Source organism: Mytilinidion resinicola (genome assembly GCF_010093595.1).
Source record: "Mytilinidion resinicola strain CBS 304.34 unplaced genomic scaffold BDZ99scaffold_2, whole genome shotgun sequence".
NCBI lineage: Eukaryota > Fungi > Ascomycota > Dothideomycetes > Mytilinidiales > Mytilinidiaceae > Mytilinidion > Mytilinidion resinicola.
In genome coordinates this window covers 52,262-68,837 of record NW_022985438.1, presented here as the reverse complement: position 1 = coordinate 68,837, position 16,576 = coordinate 52,262, and the positions used below count along the sequence as shown (strand labels likewise).

The window sequence follows — 16,576 nt, the reverse complement described above, 5'->3', positions numbered from 1 at the left end:
TATACTGTAAGTTGCTCGCATTGCAAACTTAAACTATAACTGTTATAAGGAACTAGTTAGGGCTTAGGAGTTTCGGCACGGTCTATCTATAATATCTCGCTCCTTATTTATATTATTAAAAGAAGCTCCAGGTCTGCCAACTCCGCTAAAGCTTATTAGTTTAAAAGACGGCCTAGCTATACACTCTTTGTTAATATTCGAGAAGAAACGCCTTCTTCTTATCTAGGAACTAACTAAATCAGACGCAACGGTTAAAGTAGAATATATTAATATATTCTAAAGGATAGCTATTAATAACTAAAGAATCTCCAAGGGGCTTTAAGGTAGGCTCCGGATGCGCCCTTATTTAACTTTATTAATCTTATCCTGCCAGGGATAAAAGCTACAGCCGCCACACCTATTTAGCCTAGCCTATAAGCTAGTAAAGGACCGCTACCACCTTTATTATATTAAAGCACAACCTTATATCCCTAATATTAATTTGCTCCTAAATAGTTATCTTTTAGTTATTTTTAGAGATAACTAATAAGTGCTAATTATAACTATAGGCGATTAGAAGCGGGAGAGCGGGCTATAACCTACTTATAGTGCCGCGGATAAGAGTAAGGCGCTTTAACCAGGCATTGGTTTATATTATAATCTAGGGTTTACCGTCTATCTATAACTTTATAGGGCCTTTAGTTTAAATATTAATAGTAATAGAACTATAATAGGCCCGAGTTATATAATTCTAGGACTTAATAAATGCGCTAGGGAGCGGATAGAGGCGGCACTAGGTTTATTTAATAGCTGGGTCCAGGTTAAGTACAATAATATAATTAACAACGCGGCCGCGGAGATTGGAGCGTGCGAGTAATGCGGGTTTAATCCTGGCTGTTTTTCTATAGCTATTAGTATGCAGCTGTCCAGGTTAATAACAAAAACTTATATATTATAAATTTCAAGCGTTAGTTAGTACTTGCATATATTATATACAAGTTTAAAAAGTAGATACTAGACCTTAGAGTTCTACTTATCCTCGGAAACGCCTAAACTATAGTTATACTTCCGTGCCGTCTCTATAATACCCAGTACCTGCGCCGTAAAAGGTATTAAGCCGAAGATATAACAGTGCTCTAGGTTATCTGCCCAGGGATATTGGAATCGCATCCTATTTATCGGTAGAGCGGAAATAATTATATCTATATTATTATATCCTAGGATTCTAATGCTGTCTATAAAGCGTTAAACAGCTCTGTATATTAAAGTTGCAAAAGATAATAGGATATTCTTTATAGTTTTTAAGCAGCTAGAGCTGCTTTACAGGACTTAAACGTCCGCTCTAATACAACTTAGCTTTAGAGGCTTCGGATACTGCTGCGCTTAAGGCGCTCTTAGTTAGAGAGGGAGGAGCGAATTAAGGCGCGCTATTAAGGTCACGGAGTTTCTTTAGGTGGAATTAGGGAGGATAGGGCGATTTTTGCAGATATACTGTAAGATATTAGGGGATCTAATATAGACCTAGAGGACCCGAGAACACACTAGTTAACTAAATACACTCGGTTTATGAAAGGCTTATTATATAGCGCTAGGTTAAGTATATAATTGTGTATACTACTGTTCTAAGCGGCTCCGCTACTACCTTTTGTTTCGCACCACGCGGCTAGCCACACAGCCTTTGCGCATTGTTGTGGAGTCGGAGATAGGCCAGGGAGGTCGTCCGGATCGGCGTAGACGAAATTATAGGTGTTAATGGCTTCGAGAACGCCTGTTTTAATGCCTGTAATTTTATTCTTGCGCAACTGGGCGATAGGAGTGTTAAGATTAGTATTAGCAAGCTATTCGCCCTGCCACTAGGCTATATAGGGAGTGGCGCGCTAAAGCCACTTTACAGTTTCGGCTAATAATTGCTGCGGTGGGGAATTATAGGGCTGGGAGCGAGGATTGCCTTCTATAAGGAAGGGAGACTTATATACGGGTTGCACCCCCACTCGGTTAATACTACTACTTAGCACGCGTTAACTAGGGAAGAAGGGCCTAACCCGTATATAAGTCCCCCTTATATCCTAAAGCCCGCCCGTGCACGGCTGTTCCAGCTATCCTAGTGCATCTTGTCGGTATTTATTAACACGCCTGCCTATCCTCGTCCCGAGTGGAGATAATATCGCGCATAGTTACTGATATTAACAGGCGGGCTATATCTGCGGTCGCACTATAGCTATAGTTAGATCTGCCTCCCCTACTTTTATACCTTTTATAACCGTAAAACTAATAATTATATATAAGTAAGAAGAAATGCTTAATTTTTAAAGTAAATAAGGACTAAGCCTATATCTAAGGCTAATACCTGTAAAGGAAGATAGTAAAGTGGACACCTTTTATATACTCTATATAATAATAAACTGTTGCAGACCCTATAATATAACGCACCTGGGCGTTGCGTTGGTTTATTTGCCGCTAGAAAACTCTTATAGTTGCTGCCTTTGCCTTTGCTTTTACTGCTTTTGCCGCCCTTGCTGCCTTTGCCGCCTTAGTTGCCGGACAACGTTGTAAAAGGCCTTTTCAATATTTACGCATTTTTTTGCAGAAGCCTCTACAAAGTTGTATCCTAGCTCGCGGGCAAGTGCACTGCCTTCCTCTGTGGACACTTTGCGCTCTGTTACCCTATCGCATTTGTTGCCCACTAGTATAACGGGAGCTAGGCTGAAACAAGAGCTATTTAATATTGCACCCAGCGGCGAGCCAGGGTATATTAGAGATCCGGATAGTGATAATTCCTTAACCTGTTGGATTTAGTAGTGAAATTTCTAAATACAGGCAAAGGACGACCGGGACAAGATGCTGTATACTAGCACGAAGCCCTCGCCGTCTCGTATCTACTAGTCTTGCAGCGCAATATATTCTTCTTAATCTATAGTGTTAAGCACTTCCAACATATATAACTATTAATTAATCTGCACTTACTTATAGTATAAGTCCTTAATAGTCGGGTTGTAGTCTCCGTTTTTATAGAAGCGGTTTAGATATATCTAGGAATATAGTTAGTAGTTGATATATAACGGGTGTAAAGGGGCCTACCTAGATAGTTAAAGCTGTCTTCCTAACGCCACCGTTTCTAAGCACCACGAGCTTATATAAAGTTATTTTCCCCGCTATTATAGAGGTCTATTAGTCCAGAAACTGCTAATCTGCTTTTAAGTTAGGAGTAAAATACAAACCAGAGGTTTAGGGGTAAAATAGAAGAAGATTAGTTAGACAGTCTAGCGGTTTAACTAATGCCTAAGAACTTAGGGCGCAGGAAGACGTAAAAAAATATGCAGGAACGCAACTAGTAAGAATAGAATAAGAGCCGGTAAGGTAATAATAAAAGACCTGTTAACTACGTTAGGCGTAACTGCTTAATATAACATCCTCTCCCTTATACTAATATAGAATTGCAGGAAGTATATTAAAACCCTAAGTTAGTTTCTAGTATAATAGAAAAATAATAAGCAGGGTTTTTTAGCTATAAAAAGCAATTATTATATTTCTATAAAATAGACTACTATTTTTCCGCACTATTACCTATAGTATTACGTTGGTTAAATAAGCGGTGGTTATTTAAAAGGGTATAGGAATATTATATATTAGGAAGTTAAATAATACCTTTTTATAAAATAAAGCAAAGCTTAGTGCTCTATTATTATAAAGGCCGCCGGTGTAAAATAGTATAGAAAAGTAGTAAAAAAGGATAATATACGCGCCTTGCGCTAAAGCTAGGCACGGGCTCGCCTAATAAGTATACTAGCCTAAAATAGTATATTTAGCGTATTATAGCTTTAGAAGTATTCTTCTATAAGTAATTAAACTTAAGCAGGATAAATAAATAGCTATAAGTTAAATTACTATTTATAGACTAGTTACTATTAAGTTACTATATAAGCTGCCTACTAAGATAACTTTAGGGGCTTACTAATACTATATAATTAACTTATTTATAACTGGAATTAACGCCTTATTTATTTAACAGCTACTTAAGCCCGCTAGAGTATAGAAAAATAGAAGTTAAATAGGGCCTTTAATATCCACCTTTAATTCTAGATTAGCTATAACTATAAACTGTTTTTAAACTTAGCAGCCCGAGAAATATACTATTATGCTAGAACTAAACCCGTATTTACTTAGACCTGTATATTAGGTAGCGCGTAAAATAAATCCTAGTATCCGCAGTTTTTATATATCCTTAGTATTCTTAGTATAGAATTCTTTTTATAGAATATTATTATATAATAATAATTGCTGTCTATTTTAAAGTTAGTATAGGGCTAAAACTAGTATAAAGCGGCGGAAGAACCGGAAGAATACTATAGTTACGCTATAGAATTAGAACCTTATTATAGGTTAGCTCTAGAAAGTTCTAGTAGTCTAGATAGGTATAGTAGCTTATCCGGCTCTAGCTTAATAGTAGTATTTTTGCTGTTTCTTAAAGTTTTATTTAGCTAGCAGTTCCGCGCAATTTTCTTTTTTAGCCTCGCGTTTTTTTCCTGCAGCCTTACGATCTTTTATAGTCCTGCTTTTTCTTACACCCTTATATTCTCTTATAGCAGCCTTATAATTTCTTACAGCAGCCTTATAATTTCTTTCTATAGCCCTATATTTTTTTATAAAAGGCTTTCTGCAGAAAAGAATTAAATATCTATATATAGCCCGCTAAGTTTTATTTTATAGTTGGCGTAACTAGTATTATAAACTGTGCTTTACTAGATTAGAAAAGGCGCTTTAGTTTTAACTGCTAGAATAGGTTCTATTATAGAAAAACTGCGGATGTTTTTTATAGTTTATAGCTTATTTAAGTATACTATAGGGGCTATTGCCGCATTTAAAGGCTTTAATAACTGCTATATTATAGCTATTCTAGAACCTAGGAGTATAGTTATTATTTCTAGTAAAAGCTAGAAGTAATTATCCCGGCCTAGGTTAGTATTCTAGGACTAGAGGTTGCTACTCTACAGCGGCAAGGCTAGGTTAGGCGGGATATAGCTGGCAGTAGTAGTATTTAGGTTTAGGGAGGCGCTAATAGCAAAAGGGCTAGTAGAGGGGGTATTATTAGGCATGCTAAATAAGCTTTTCAAAGGTGGAATAGAGCGGCTAGGAAGCAACCTAGTTATAGTATTAGTGTCACGATAGCGCTACACGCGAGAGGTCGAGGGCTTAAAAAGGAGCGTTAATTAGGTGCTATATACAATGCTACGTGGAGAATTAAGACGTTGTGTAAGGGACAGGAAGACGGGAGACGGGCCACCGGATATAAGGGCGTGGCCGAGCGCGTGGCGTACGGCCTCTATGCCGTTTCGGCGCGTGGCATGCGTGTACGCGAGGTCCTTACCAGATCAGGTGATAGGAAAAGGGGGCAGCCGGTAGGTGGCTGGAGCGGGACAGGATAGGAAGCGGAAGCGAGACGGGAGCGGAGCAGGGCAGGCAGAGCAGGAGGCCGGCCAACGGTAGTAGGCCGGTGCAGATTGCTGGAGTTGTAGCAATCTGCGGCAGAATTTCGGTAGGTAGGGTGTCGCGGTCGATACCGTGACAGTTTTAACTTTAATACCGGCAAGTTGCTGCTTAACATCACGCACAGGTTGCTTATACTCCTAACGTTCTTTAATATCCTAAAGAAGGGCATCTCGCAGGCGCTGCCTTTCCTAATTAATTTTGCAACTAAGCTCTTTATACTTTAGATGTTTTATAGCATTTTAAAAGGTATATTTAAGTTTCTTTTGTTTTTAGAGCAGGTATTAAACGGCAGGATAATTGTTTACTAATATAGATTGTTCCGGAGTAAGCTGTTATAGCCGTCGGGTATTAATTAAACGACTTATAGTATAAGCTGCTTATATTATTATATTTTAGGGCTAAATACCTTATATAATAGCTTATATATCTATAGTAATCTTTCGTAAAAGATAGTGTTTTAAAAACGTCCGGATATCGCGGTGCGTTATTATAAGGTTTTATATAGCCTTGCTAATATTACCTATATATTATATTAATTCTATATCTTCCTAATAATAGCTTAGGCTAAGCTTACTATTTTTATTAAAGGCCTTCCCTTTATTATATCTTAATAAATAGGGATAGGTAATTTAGGTAAACCCTATAATCTCTTCTAGTACTCTAATCTAAGGCAGCAACGTGGAGTACTAAAGAGGCTAATTAGAAGAAATAGCCTAGCCGTTCGGGGTTTTTATAGGTTGCCGAAGTACTAGAATATTATCTAATTTACTATTAAGGCGTAATAGTAGCTTATTGCGCCCTAGTAGAATATAGAGCCTGCTTAATTCCTTTTCGGATATTAGATTATATGCTGTAAACACCTAATTACGGAAAAGCACTTTAAGAAAGGAAATATATAGACTAAAGATAAGGGATTTATTATAGATAATTTTAGGGAAAGGGAAGGTATTCCTTGCTAAAATTAGTATTTCCTTAAAAATATATAGATATTAGCAGGAAGACTTATAGACTTATATATCTTTTATCCTAAGGAACTCCTTTATAAATTTAAAGGTAAACTCTAGTAATACCCGATAAGGCCCCCCTTTTAGATCCCGGAGTAGGGTAACCTATATATATTAATAGCAGAGCCTAAGAATAGCTTATAGCCGATTTGCTGTAAACCTACTAAGCTATAAGTAGATCTAGGCTTATATCCTATACTATTTATAAAAATATCTTTTTTTAGTTATTATAAGGTTTATTTATAGTACTTTAGTCTAATCCTCTATATATATACAGGCCTTATCTTACCCTACCTTTTTTAGGTTATACTTTTTAGCTAGTTTTCTTAGTACCTTATATATGCTCCGGTTTATTTTACTATCTATTTTACTACTAGTTGCTCTTTTATATACCAGGCGATATACCTTCCAGTATATTCTAAGGGAGCTAGTATACTTAGTACCCTAACGTTTCCTTTCTTTCTTCCCTTAGCGCTAACTAAGTAGCTAGTTAAAGAAAGTATATAGTATACGGACGGACACAGTTATATAGGAATAGAAGTTGTTTTTTCTAAAGTATATCTAGTATTTATACTATATTAGCGTTATATTCTTAAGTCCAGCGCAGGTTAATACTAGAGTATAGAAACTAGTAACCTACTAATTCTACTAATTTTCTATATAATCTAGCAGGCGAGTAGTACCGTCCTTATAATCCTTTTTTATATACTCTTAATTATTAAATATTTCCAGCTATTAGAGGTAGTACTTAGGCGGATAGTTTTTATTAGAAAATAGCTATACTCTATCCTCTATACCTTCGTATTGCTTGTTATACTTATTGTCCTTATTAGTATAAGTATTAATATCGGTTAGATTAGTATCCGACACTATACTATTATCTATATTAGACTCCGTATACTTGCTCGCCTTAGACAAATTGTTAACTAATAGATAATAGCGTATATTAGTATATAGAGGTCGATAAAGGTAGAGGTTAATAAAGGTAGAGGTTAATAAAGGTTAATAAAGGTCGATAATAATAGAGGTTAATAAAAGTAGAGGTTAATAAAGGTAGATATTAATAAAGGAAGAGCTTAACTAAGAGCTTAATAAAAGAGCTTAATAAAGGAAGACGCTAATCTGCTGTAGTAGCAGAGCGGTGTTAAATAAGGTGGTGGTAAACGGTAACCAGGTTTCTGTTATAGCGGTAAGCCGAGTATTCTCGGCTTCGGATGCTGTCTAAACACTTTTTGCTTCCTAATAGCGTGCAAAAAGGCCTTATAGTTACTCGTGCCACTGCCGATTAGGAGGCTAGACGGCCTTTTCGCGTGGAGAGGCTGTATATCCTAAGCTTACAGGGGCAGAGCCTATAACCCGAAGGTTAGAGTACGGGTGCTACTTCGCCGTAAGGGTAGGAGTTCTAAGGGTTGGTTAACGAGCAGTGCGGCGTGTGTTTAAAACGGGCGCGATGTCCTGAAGTCGCGGCTTTAGGTGGAGGAAAAATAAGAGAGAGCGGAGGAAAGATAAGAAAGAGCGGGCCTTGTGCGCGGATCTATTGCTAACAAAGAGCAGAAGGGTTTAAGTACGCCGCAGGCAGAGCGGCCTTAGTTTGGGTTAATATAATGCGGGCGTTAAGAATAGACTAAGGTTATAGGCGTGCCGCTGCGTTTAGGATATAAAACGGGCTCTAGAATCCCTTTAACTGTTGGCGCCTACGCTAACTAATAGAGGAAACCCGAGGGGGACGTGCGCTCGTGCCCGTGCCGGCGCGGTTAGGGAGGTTTTATAGCAAGTTAGCCTTAGAAAACGGCATTATAACCCTCTAAAATCAGCAGCTAAAACGCCGTCGGATTATTTAAGGTAGTATATATATTAAGATCTTCTATAGTTCTATATAAGTTATATACTATAGCTACTCCTAAATATTTAGAATACCTTATACCTAAAAATTATATTTATATTATCGCCTTTACGCCTAATATATAGAAAGTCTTCTTTTATAGTATAACCGAATTCTATTATAGCTCTAAAAGAAATAATCGATAGTATAATTAAAAGCGTTGTATTTTTTTAGCTATATACTAGTTTCCTAGGCAGAAATTATAATATACTAACTATAATTTAATAGGATTATAAGGAAAAGAGTTAGAATACCTAAATAATAGATTTATTCCGGTACAGGGGGTTTTCCGCTAGGGGACGTTAATTATACTATTAATTGTTCTATTTACAGCTATAAGAACTCGCTTAATAGGTAAATAGCAATTAGAAACAGTTATATTACTATACTATAGAAGTAGTAATATAAAAAAAAAAAAGGTAAAAGCGGAGCGGCCTAATATAGGTCGCTAGCGCTGTATTAGCCGCTAGCGTTCTATATAGTAATTATATAATCTATATACCTATTTTATAACTATAAGTAAATATCGCTTCTAAAATAAAGGAAAAGGCGGATTTACTATTATCTCGACTATATTTTAGTTATATATATAGGTTATAGTCGAGTGCAAATACTAGACCTTTTTTAAGAAAGTTATAGTCCTATCTATAAACTTTAAGGCGCTTATTAAGCTATTTAACTATATACTATAAACTTCCTCTATTAAATATAAAATACTAGTTATATTATAATTGCTAATATTAAACCTAGTAAGTTAGGAAGTACTAGTCTTTTACTAGTCCCCTAAAATACTAGCAGAGTTACTATTAGGAATAAAAAGGAACCGGCGGTAGCTAAAGAATAAGCTAGACTAGAATTTTTTGCTAAAGAAGTTAACGCGGTTAAATATAAAAATAGGCGATATTTTATACTAGTAATATCTAAAATTAATAGCTAGGTAATCTATACTATAACTAAGGTTATAATAGAAGATCTAGTAATTATCCTCTATATTATTATAGCTATTATCACGGTTTTAGGCAGCAGGATTACCCTAGCTAGCTTAGGTAGGTAGGTAGAAGTAATAACTAAATTTACTACGTGTTCTATAATATACAGCAGGCAGGCAGGTTAAATAATAAAACGTAGCTTAAGGAGCTATAAAAAGGCAGGGCAGCGGTTAGCAGGTATACTCCTGCTAAGGCTCGCATAGGCCCTTATAATAAGGCCTCTTGCCGGGTTCTAATATTACGTGTTATACTATACAGTAAGCTTTACTATTTAAGCTATAATAGTACTCCTTTTTTTATAGCCGAACTTTATTAAGGCCTAAAAACCGGGCTTTTTAGGGTAACAGCGATAGAATAACTAGATAGCTTCCTTAGTATATTCTAAATAGTTAGCGGGCGCTTCTATAACTTTGTTATATCCGGTCTACTTTACTGTATACTTTAGGCGGGGGCGGCTATAACCGCAACGCTCCTATTAAAAGTCGATAACTTCCTCGACTTTCTACTTCTTTAAGCCTTTAACTTTAACTAGCGGCGGTAGTTCTTAATACTAGCCGGGCAGCGGATTATTCGCGGCAGGTTTTAGTAAACTAATATAGAAAATATTATAGTTGCGCATGCTTTTTAGTAAGGTTAGGCGGTATATATAAGGGCTAACAACCTTCTCTACGCGGAATAGTCTAAGATTTTTCTAATCTAGCTTTTTCTAGGGGCGGAGGGTTTTAATATTCTTAGTATTTAACTATACTAAGTTGTTAACTTAATAGTTATAAGTAGGGCAATAGTTATAGTTTATATTATCCTTATATTAGGTATAGAAGGCAGTAAGTTTAGACTTTAAATATTCTAGAATCTTTTCTATACGCTTAGTAAAGCGCTTAGCATCTCTAGTAAGCAGGCGGGTTAATAGTTTAACCGGCTTAAAACCTAAATATAGGTGGAAGCTATAGTTTATAAAAAAGAGGGAAATATAGGTGCTTTTAGAATTTATAGTATTAATTAACAGTTTAGCTAAAGGTAGCTATTTAGCCTAGTTATCCTATAAATAGAATATATATACCTATAAGTACTATTCTAAAATAGTATTAGCTTTTTTAGTCTAGCTATTAGTTTTAGAGTAGTATATAGTTAATAGTAGGTAGTTAATTCTTAGGCAGCTAGTTAGGTATCTCTAGAATTTAGCTATAAACTAGGGCCCTTAGTTAGATATAATAGAGGCAGGCAGGCTGTATAGTTTCTAGATATTTTTTAGGAAAAGTTTTATAATATCTTCCGCGTTACAGGTTTCTTTACAGGTAAGGAAGTATTTTATTTTAGTTAGGCGGTCTACTATAATAAGAATTATATTATACTTTCCGCTATATAATAGGTGCGTAATAAAATCTATTAATATATTACGCTAGGCTTTTTTAGAAATAGGCAGCAGCTTTAGAATACCCTAGTAGGCTTTTTATAATAGAGTAGTTTTCTTATATATCTAGCAGTTCCTAACCTAATAGTCTATATAAGGTAGTATTCCGGGCTAGTAGTAACTGCAGGCTATTAGGCTATTTATTTTAGATTTTCTAAAGTAGCCGGTAATAGTATTCCTGTGGTATATATATAGAAGTTCTATTTTTAGTTTATTATAGTCGGGTATATATAGGCAGTTCTAATAGTATAGGTATCCACCTTTTTTCTAGTATTTAGCTAATATAAGCTTTATATAATAGCGGTATTCTTTTTCTAAGGCTTTTAGAACTAATAGTAGAATAGGGTCTTTTTTATATACTATTTTTAGTAGGGCGGTAATTATAAAAGGTAGTTCTATATCTCCCTTAGTCTTTTATTTATCTTATAGGGCGTTGTCTAGAAAAGTTAGTAATAAGCCTTTTTACCGGGTTCTTATAGGTGCTAGAGCTATTATTTTAGCTTTATTTTTTTAAAGGTTACTTTTTTTATAGTTTTTTTTTCTATTTTATTCTTAAAGTTTAATTTTTTTAGAATTATCTAGCTCTAGTAGTAAAGATGTTTATCCCCTTTCTTAGGCAGGTTCTCTAACCTCCTAGTTAAAGAATTAGGCTTTACCCTAAGTTTTCCAGGTTAATATATAATTTTAAAGTTAAAACGGGACAGGAATTTAGACTAGCAGGCCTAGCGGCGGTTTAGTAGTTTTATTATTATAAAGTACTCTAAATTACAGTAGTTAGTAATAACTTTAATAGGTAAGGCGGCGCTTTTAAGCTCTAGTTTCTATTTTTTAAAGTATTAAATAATAGTAAGCAGTTCCTTATTATATATCTTATAGTTGCATTCTGCAACTAAGTGCTTCTTTAAGAAGAATATAATAGGGCGCAGGATTCCGTCGTCTCCGTACTATAATAAAACGCTAGCTAAAATATAATTAAATATATCTATTTCTATAATAATAGGCTTATTCTAGTTAAATAGTGCTAGAACAGGTACAGAGGTAAAGGCTTCTTTTAATTTAGTAAAAGCTTTCTAACAGGCAGTATTCTATATAAAGGCAACGCCCTTTTTTATTAGGTGTACTAGCAGAGTAATAATCTTTAAGAAGTCTCTAATAAATTAGCAGTAGAAGTTTCTAAATCCTATAAAAGCTTATATATTAGTTAGGCGAGTTAGTATCTCCTAGTCTATTATAGCTTTAATCTTTTCTAGGTCTATTTACAGGCCGTTAGCTCCTATAATAATGCCTAGAAATATTATTTCTTTAGTAAAGAACTCGCATTTCTTAATCTTTGCGTAGAGTCCTGCTTTTTATAGTAGTTTTAGCATAGTATAGATATACTCTAGGTGTTTAGTTTAGTTCTAGCTGTAAATTAGAATACTATTTAGGTAAGTAGTATAGAAAACATTAAAATGCTTTTATAGAGTATTATTTATAAATTATTGGAATATTACAGGGGCTCCGGTAAGCCTAAATAGTATTACTAAGGTTTTAAACAGTTTTAGTCGGGTTTAGAATACGGTAAGCTATTCTTAACCCTTTTTTATATATAGGTTATTAAAGGCAGATATAATATTAATCTTTATAAAGTACTTTATCCCCTTTAGGTTGCTTAAAGTTTCCTTTATTAATAGTAGCAGGTAGCGGTTCTTAACTATTATAGTATTTAGCGCTTGGTAGTTAATATAGAAGCAGAGGCCTTTTCTAGGCTTTTTTATAAATAATATAGGTAATATAGCAGGCGAAGAGCTAGGGCGGATAAATTCTTTCTTTAGATTATCTACTACCTATTCTTTTAGAGCTATTAGCTTATTATAGGATATTAGGTATAAAAGTTTAAAAAAGGGCGTTTTTCCTTTTTCTAACTTAATCTTATAGTTATACAGGCGGTGTAGTAGCAGGCAGTTAGTGTTTTTAGGCGAAAAAACATTAGTAAACTTTTATAGTTCTTTAGGCAGGCGGTTTAGGTTAAAGCCCTTTTTCTTAAATAGGATATAGTTAATATTATCTAGTAATATAGAAAAGAGTTTATATTTTTTTTATAGGTAGGCGCTATATACGCGTAAGGAAACGGGTGCTATATTCTTCTCTTCTAGGTTTTTTAGTGCAGGCGGCAGGTACTCTAGGCAGTTTTTTTTTAGAATATTAGCAATTCCTTATACACGCGTTGCTTTTTACGGTATATTATAGTATTTATAATAGTACTAGCTTATAAACTATAGTATATTATAGAACTAGTCTAGTATAGGATTATATAGGCGTAGCTACAGGATTCCTAAAATAATCGGGTAATAACTTAGTTTAGTTACCCCTATTTAAACAGTCTCTAAATATTTATTTATCCGTAATTAAACCTAAATAGTATAGGTTACTTTACCTGCTTTAGAATTGCCTCTATCGGCCAGTTCTAGGTAAAAAAAGTACTTAAGCGGAATTATTAGGATATAGTAATACTTTACCCAGTTTTTATTAACTAGCGCTTTCCTTTTACAGCCACTATTAATTATACTATGCGCTAGAATACTCTAGCCCTAGTATTCTAAATATACAGGTATAATTAACAGGTTAGCTCTTATAACCTATTTCTTTTTAATAGTTATCCCTTAGATAGTAGCAGTAGATACTTATATAGTGCGCAGTATATAAGCCTAGCTATAACTTATATTAGGCTTAATCCTTTTTATTACGGTAACTACCCGTAACACCTTACCTACTATAATTCGCCGATTACGTGTCTAGTCTAGCTCCTAGTCTAGATTATATCCTAGAACGTAGCCTAGATTATATAACCTAGTTTAGGTTATAGTCTAGGTTATAGACTAGATTACGTAGCGTTGTTACCTAATCTCGCACAGAGCTCGCGAGCTTATGCTATACGCATGTTCCGCCGGCATATCTTCTTCGCCGGCGCTCTCGATTTCCTATTCCTTACACAATGTCTTAATTCCCTATATAGTAACGTATTTAGCATCTAATTAAAGCTTCCTCCTAAGCTCTTAAACTCCTGCTTATAGCACTATTATAACACTTTTATTAAAGCAAAAAATAGGGGAGAAGTAGGTTTTAGCAGTATCTAGGTTTTATATTTAGTAGAGGGCGGTAAAAAGCTCTAGAAAAACGCGTTTTTATAAATAGAGCGGGAGCGGATAAAGCGTTTATTAGGCTAAAGGTAGTTATAGATAAAGTATTTCTTAGATCTATAATAGTAATATTCCTTTCTTTTATATTAAGTTAAGCGACCTTTTAAAAAATCTATTAGGTCTCCGGAGACTTCTATAATTTTTATAGCGCCGGACGCTCTTAGTAATAACTAGGGTATAGCAGTTTATATTCCTATAGAAACGGGTGTTTCCTAATAGGTTTAATTTATATTAGCGTATATTCTTAGGGTTGCAGTAGTAGATACTTTATATTATTTGCGGCGGTTATCTAGGTCTTAAAGAAACTTTATAAATATATAGTACTTCCTGCTAGAAGGTTTATAGTAGAGTAGTATTTCCTTTAGTTTACGGTTAATAGCTTTTTCTAAAAAAGTTAGTAAAGCTTTCTTAAAGAGCTCTTCTTCTAAAGCTAGGCGTTAGAATTTAGTAAGGAAAACGCTAAATTCTTTATTATTCTAGCAGAGGCGGAATAGTTTAGTACAGGAGTTGCGGACTTAGTTAGGGTCTCTATATACTTATTCTAAGAGTTCTAGAATAGCTTTAAAATCGGGTAGTTAATAGTTTTCTCTTATAATATACAGCAGGACTTAGGCGTATAGGTTTCTACTTAGATAACTATTTATATAGGATATTTAGCTTTAGAGGTTAGGAAAGCAGTCTTAGTTAACAGTTATTTTCTTATAGATTTAAGAAAGGAAGCAGTAGAGGTTCTTTTAGTTACCTGTAAACTTATTAGGGTTAGGTTGTTTTTTAAAAAGCCGGGCAGGAGTAGTAGATATATTAGAAGTAGACGGAGGCGTTCGTGCTGTATTAGCTATATTTTTTTTAGTTAGTACTTATAGCATCGGGGTTTATAGGGCGGTGCAGACGGTAGGTATAGCTATATTAATTGCTCTCTATCTTTTAGTAAGGGCTAAAGCTAGTTTATCTATAAGCTCCTTTATTTCTTTCTTCTAGTATTTATAGACAGCTTATAATTATGCCTTTAGTTAGTTATTCTATTATTTATATTCCTTAATTTCTAATTTTAGGGCTTATATATAGAGTGCGGCTTAGTAGTTTTTAGTAAGGCTTTCCTAGGCGGTATTAATATATTTATATATTTAGCGGCAGTACTTATACTATTTATATACGTGGTTAATAATATAGGCAGCGAATACGAATTCGCTGTCCGGCAGAACTAGGGGGAAAAAGTAGGATATTAGGTTGGCGGTGCAGGTAGATAGCTAGGTGGGTAAGGAGCTACGTAATATTACGGTCTCGGGCGGTAGGATTACCCTAGCTAGCTCGGGCAGATAGGTAGAAGTAATAACTAAATTTACTACGTATTCTATAATATACAGCAGGCGGGCAGGTTAAATAATAAGATATAGCTTAAGAAGCTATAAAAAAGCAGGGCGGCGGTTAGCAGGTATACTCCTGCTAAGGCTCGCATAGGCCCTTATAATAAGGCCTTTTACCGGGTCCTAATATTACGTGTTACGCTATATAGTAAGCTTTACCGTTTAAGCCGTAATAGCTATAAGACTAATTACTCCTATTCCTATTAAGCCGCCGAATTTAAAATAGATTATAGCTTATAGCTAACTAGAAAAAGGTATACTAAAAGTAGCAGAGGCTAAAAGTTTATTATTAGACCTTAAATCTGCTATAGCGGTCCCGGTTGCTAAAAGTATATAAAAGGAAATAGCCGTAAAAATATATATATTAGATAATAGCTTCTAATTAGTTAGTTCCGGAATTAAAGAAGTTTAAAGTATACAGAGGTAGAAGCTGTTTATAAGTAACCTTTTTTTAGAATAGGAAGCGCTTAGTTAAACCTGCTCCGGTGCATAATACTATAGGTCTATAAAACCCTACTTACTTAAATTCTATTAGAAATACTATAGGGCTTTTTTTTAGGCCTTACTTAATATAAGCAGGGTATAAAAATAGTTCTAGACGTGTTTTAAAGTTGCTCTCTATACTAAAATAGGTGCTTTAGGTAAATAGACTAAATCTAGCTTATAGGTCCTAGTTTTATACACTCTATTATATATAAATACTATAATTTACTAATTCTAATTATAAATATATAGAAAGTATTTTACACTCTACACCTTTTAAACGCCTATCTTAGAAATACCTCTATAAAGAGCTAAGAAAAGAAATAACGCTAGTAAAAGCTTAGATATAGCCTAGATAAAGGCTAGAGCTAAAAATACGCTTACTAAACTGCAGGAAAATAACAGCAACTTTAGTAAAGTATAAGCTGCTAAGTTAAGAGCATTTCTTAAGAAAAATAATAAGGATTTTCAAGCTAAAAATATAAATAAAGAGATTAATAAAATAGATATTAATTAGGAAGACGGTAAAGCTATAGGAATAACTAATAGAGCAGACAGTTTAGAGAATAACGCAAAATAGGAAGAGAAACTAGCAGGTATAAATACCGATAGCAAACCTAATAGCAACGTAAAATAGGGAGAGAAACTAGCAGGTATAAATACTAATAGTAAACCTAATAGTAACGCAAAATAGGGAAAGTAATAGGGGAAAGTAAACAGCACTAAAATTAAATTAGAGCTAAATTCTCTACTATTTTAACTTAATCTAGATAGTTCTAACTTAGAATATAAGTCTAA

General features: G+C 34.5%; 2 protein-coding genes across 2 annotated transcripts; both read right to left on the bottom strand.

Moving 5' to 3' along the window:
- Positions 1 to 1,008: 1,008 nt before the first annotated feature.
- BDZ99DRAFT_375675 (uncharacterized protein) lies at positions 1,009 to 1,224 on the bottom strand (the record flags this gene model as incomplete). Its single annotated transcript, XM_033714993.1, has 1 exon — positions 1,009 to 1,224. A coding segment is annotated over one exon (216 nt), but the record flags the coding sequence as incomplete, so codon positions are not given.
- A 5,531-nt stretch (positions 1,225 to 6,755) lies between these two features.
- Positions 6,756 to 6,914, bottom strand: BDZ99DRAFT_375477 (uncharacterized protein; the record flags this gene model as incomplete). Its single annotated transcript, XM_033714977.1, has 1 exon — positions 6,756 to 6,914. A coding segment is annotated over one exon (159 nt), but the record flags the coding sequence as incomplete, so codon positions are not given.
- Positions 6,915 to 16,576: the final 9,662 nt, after the last annotated feature.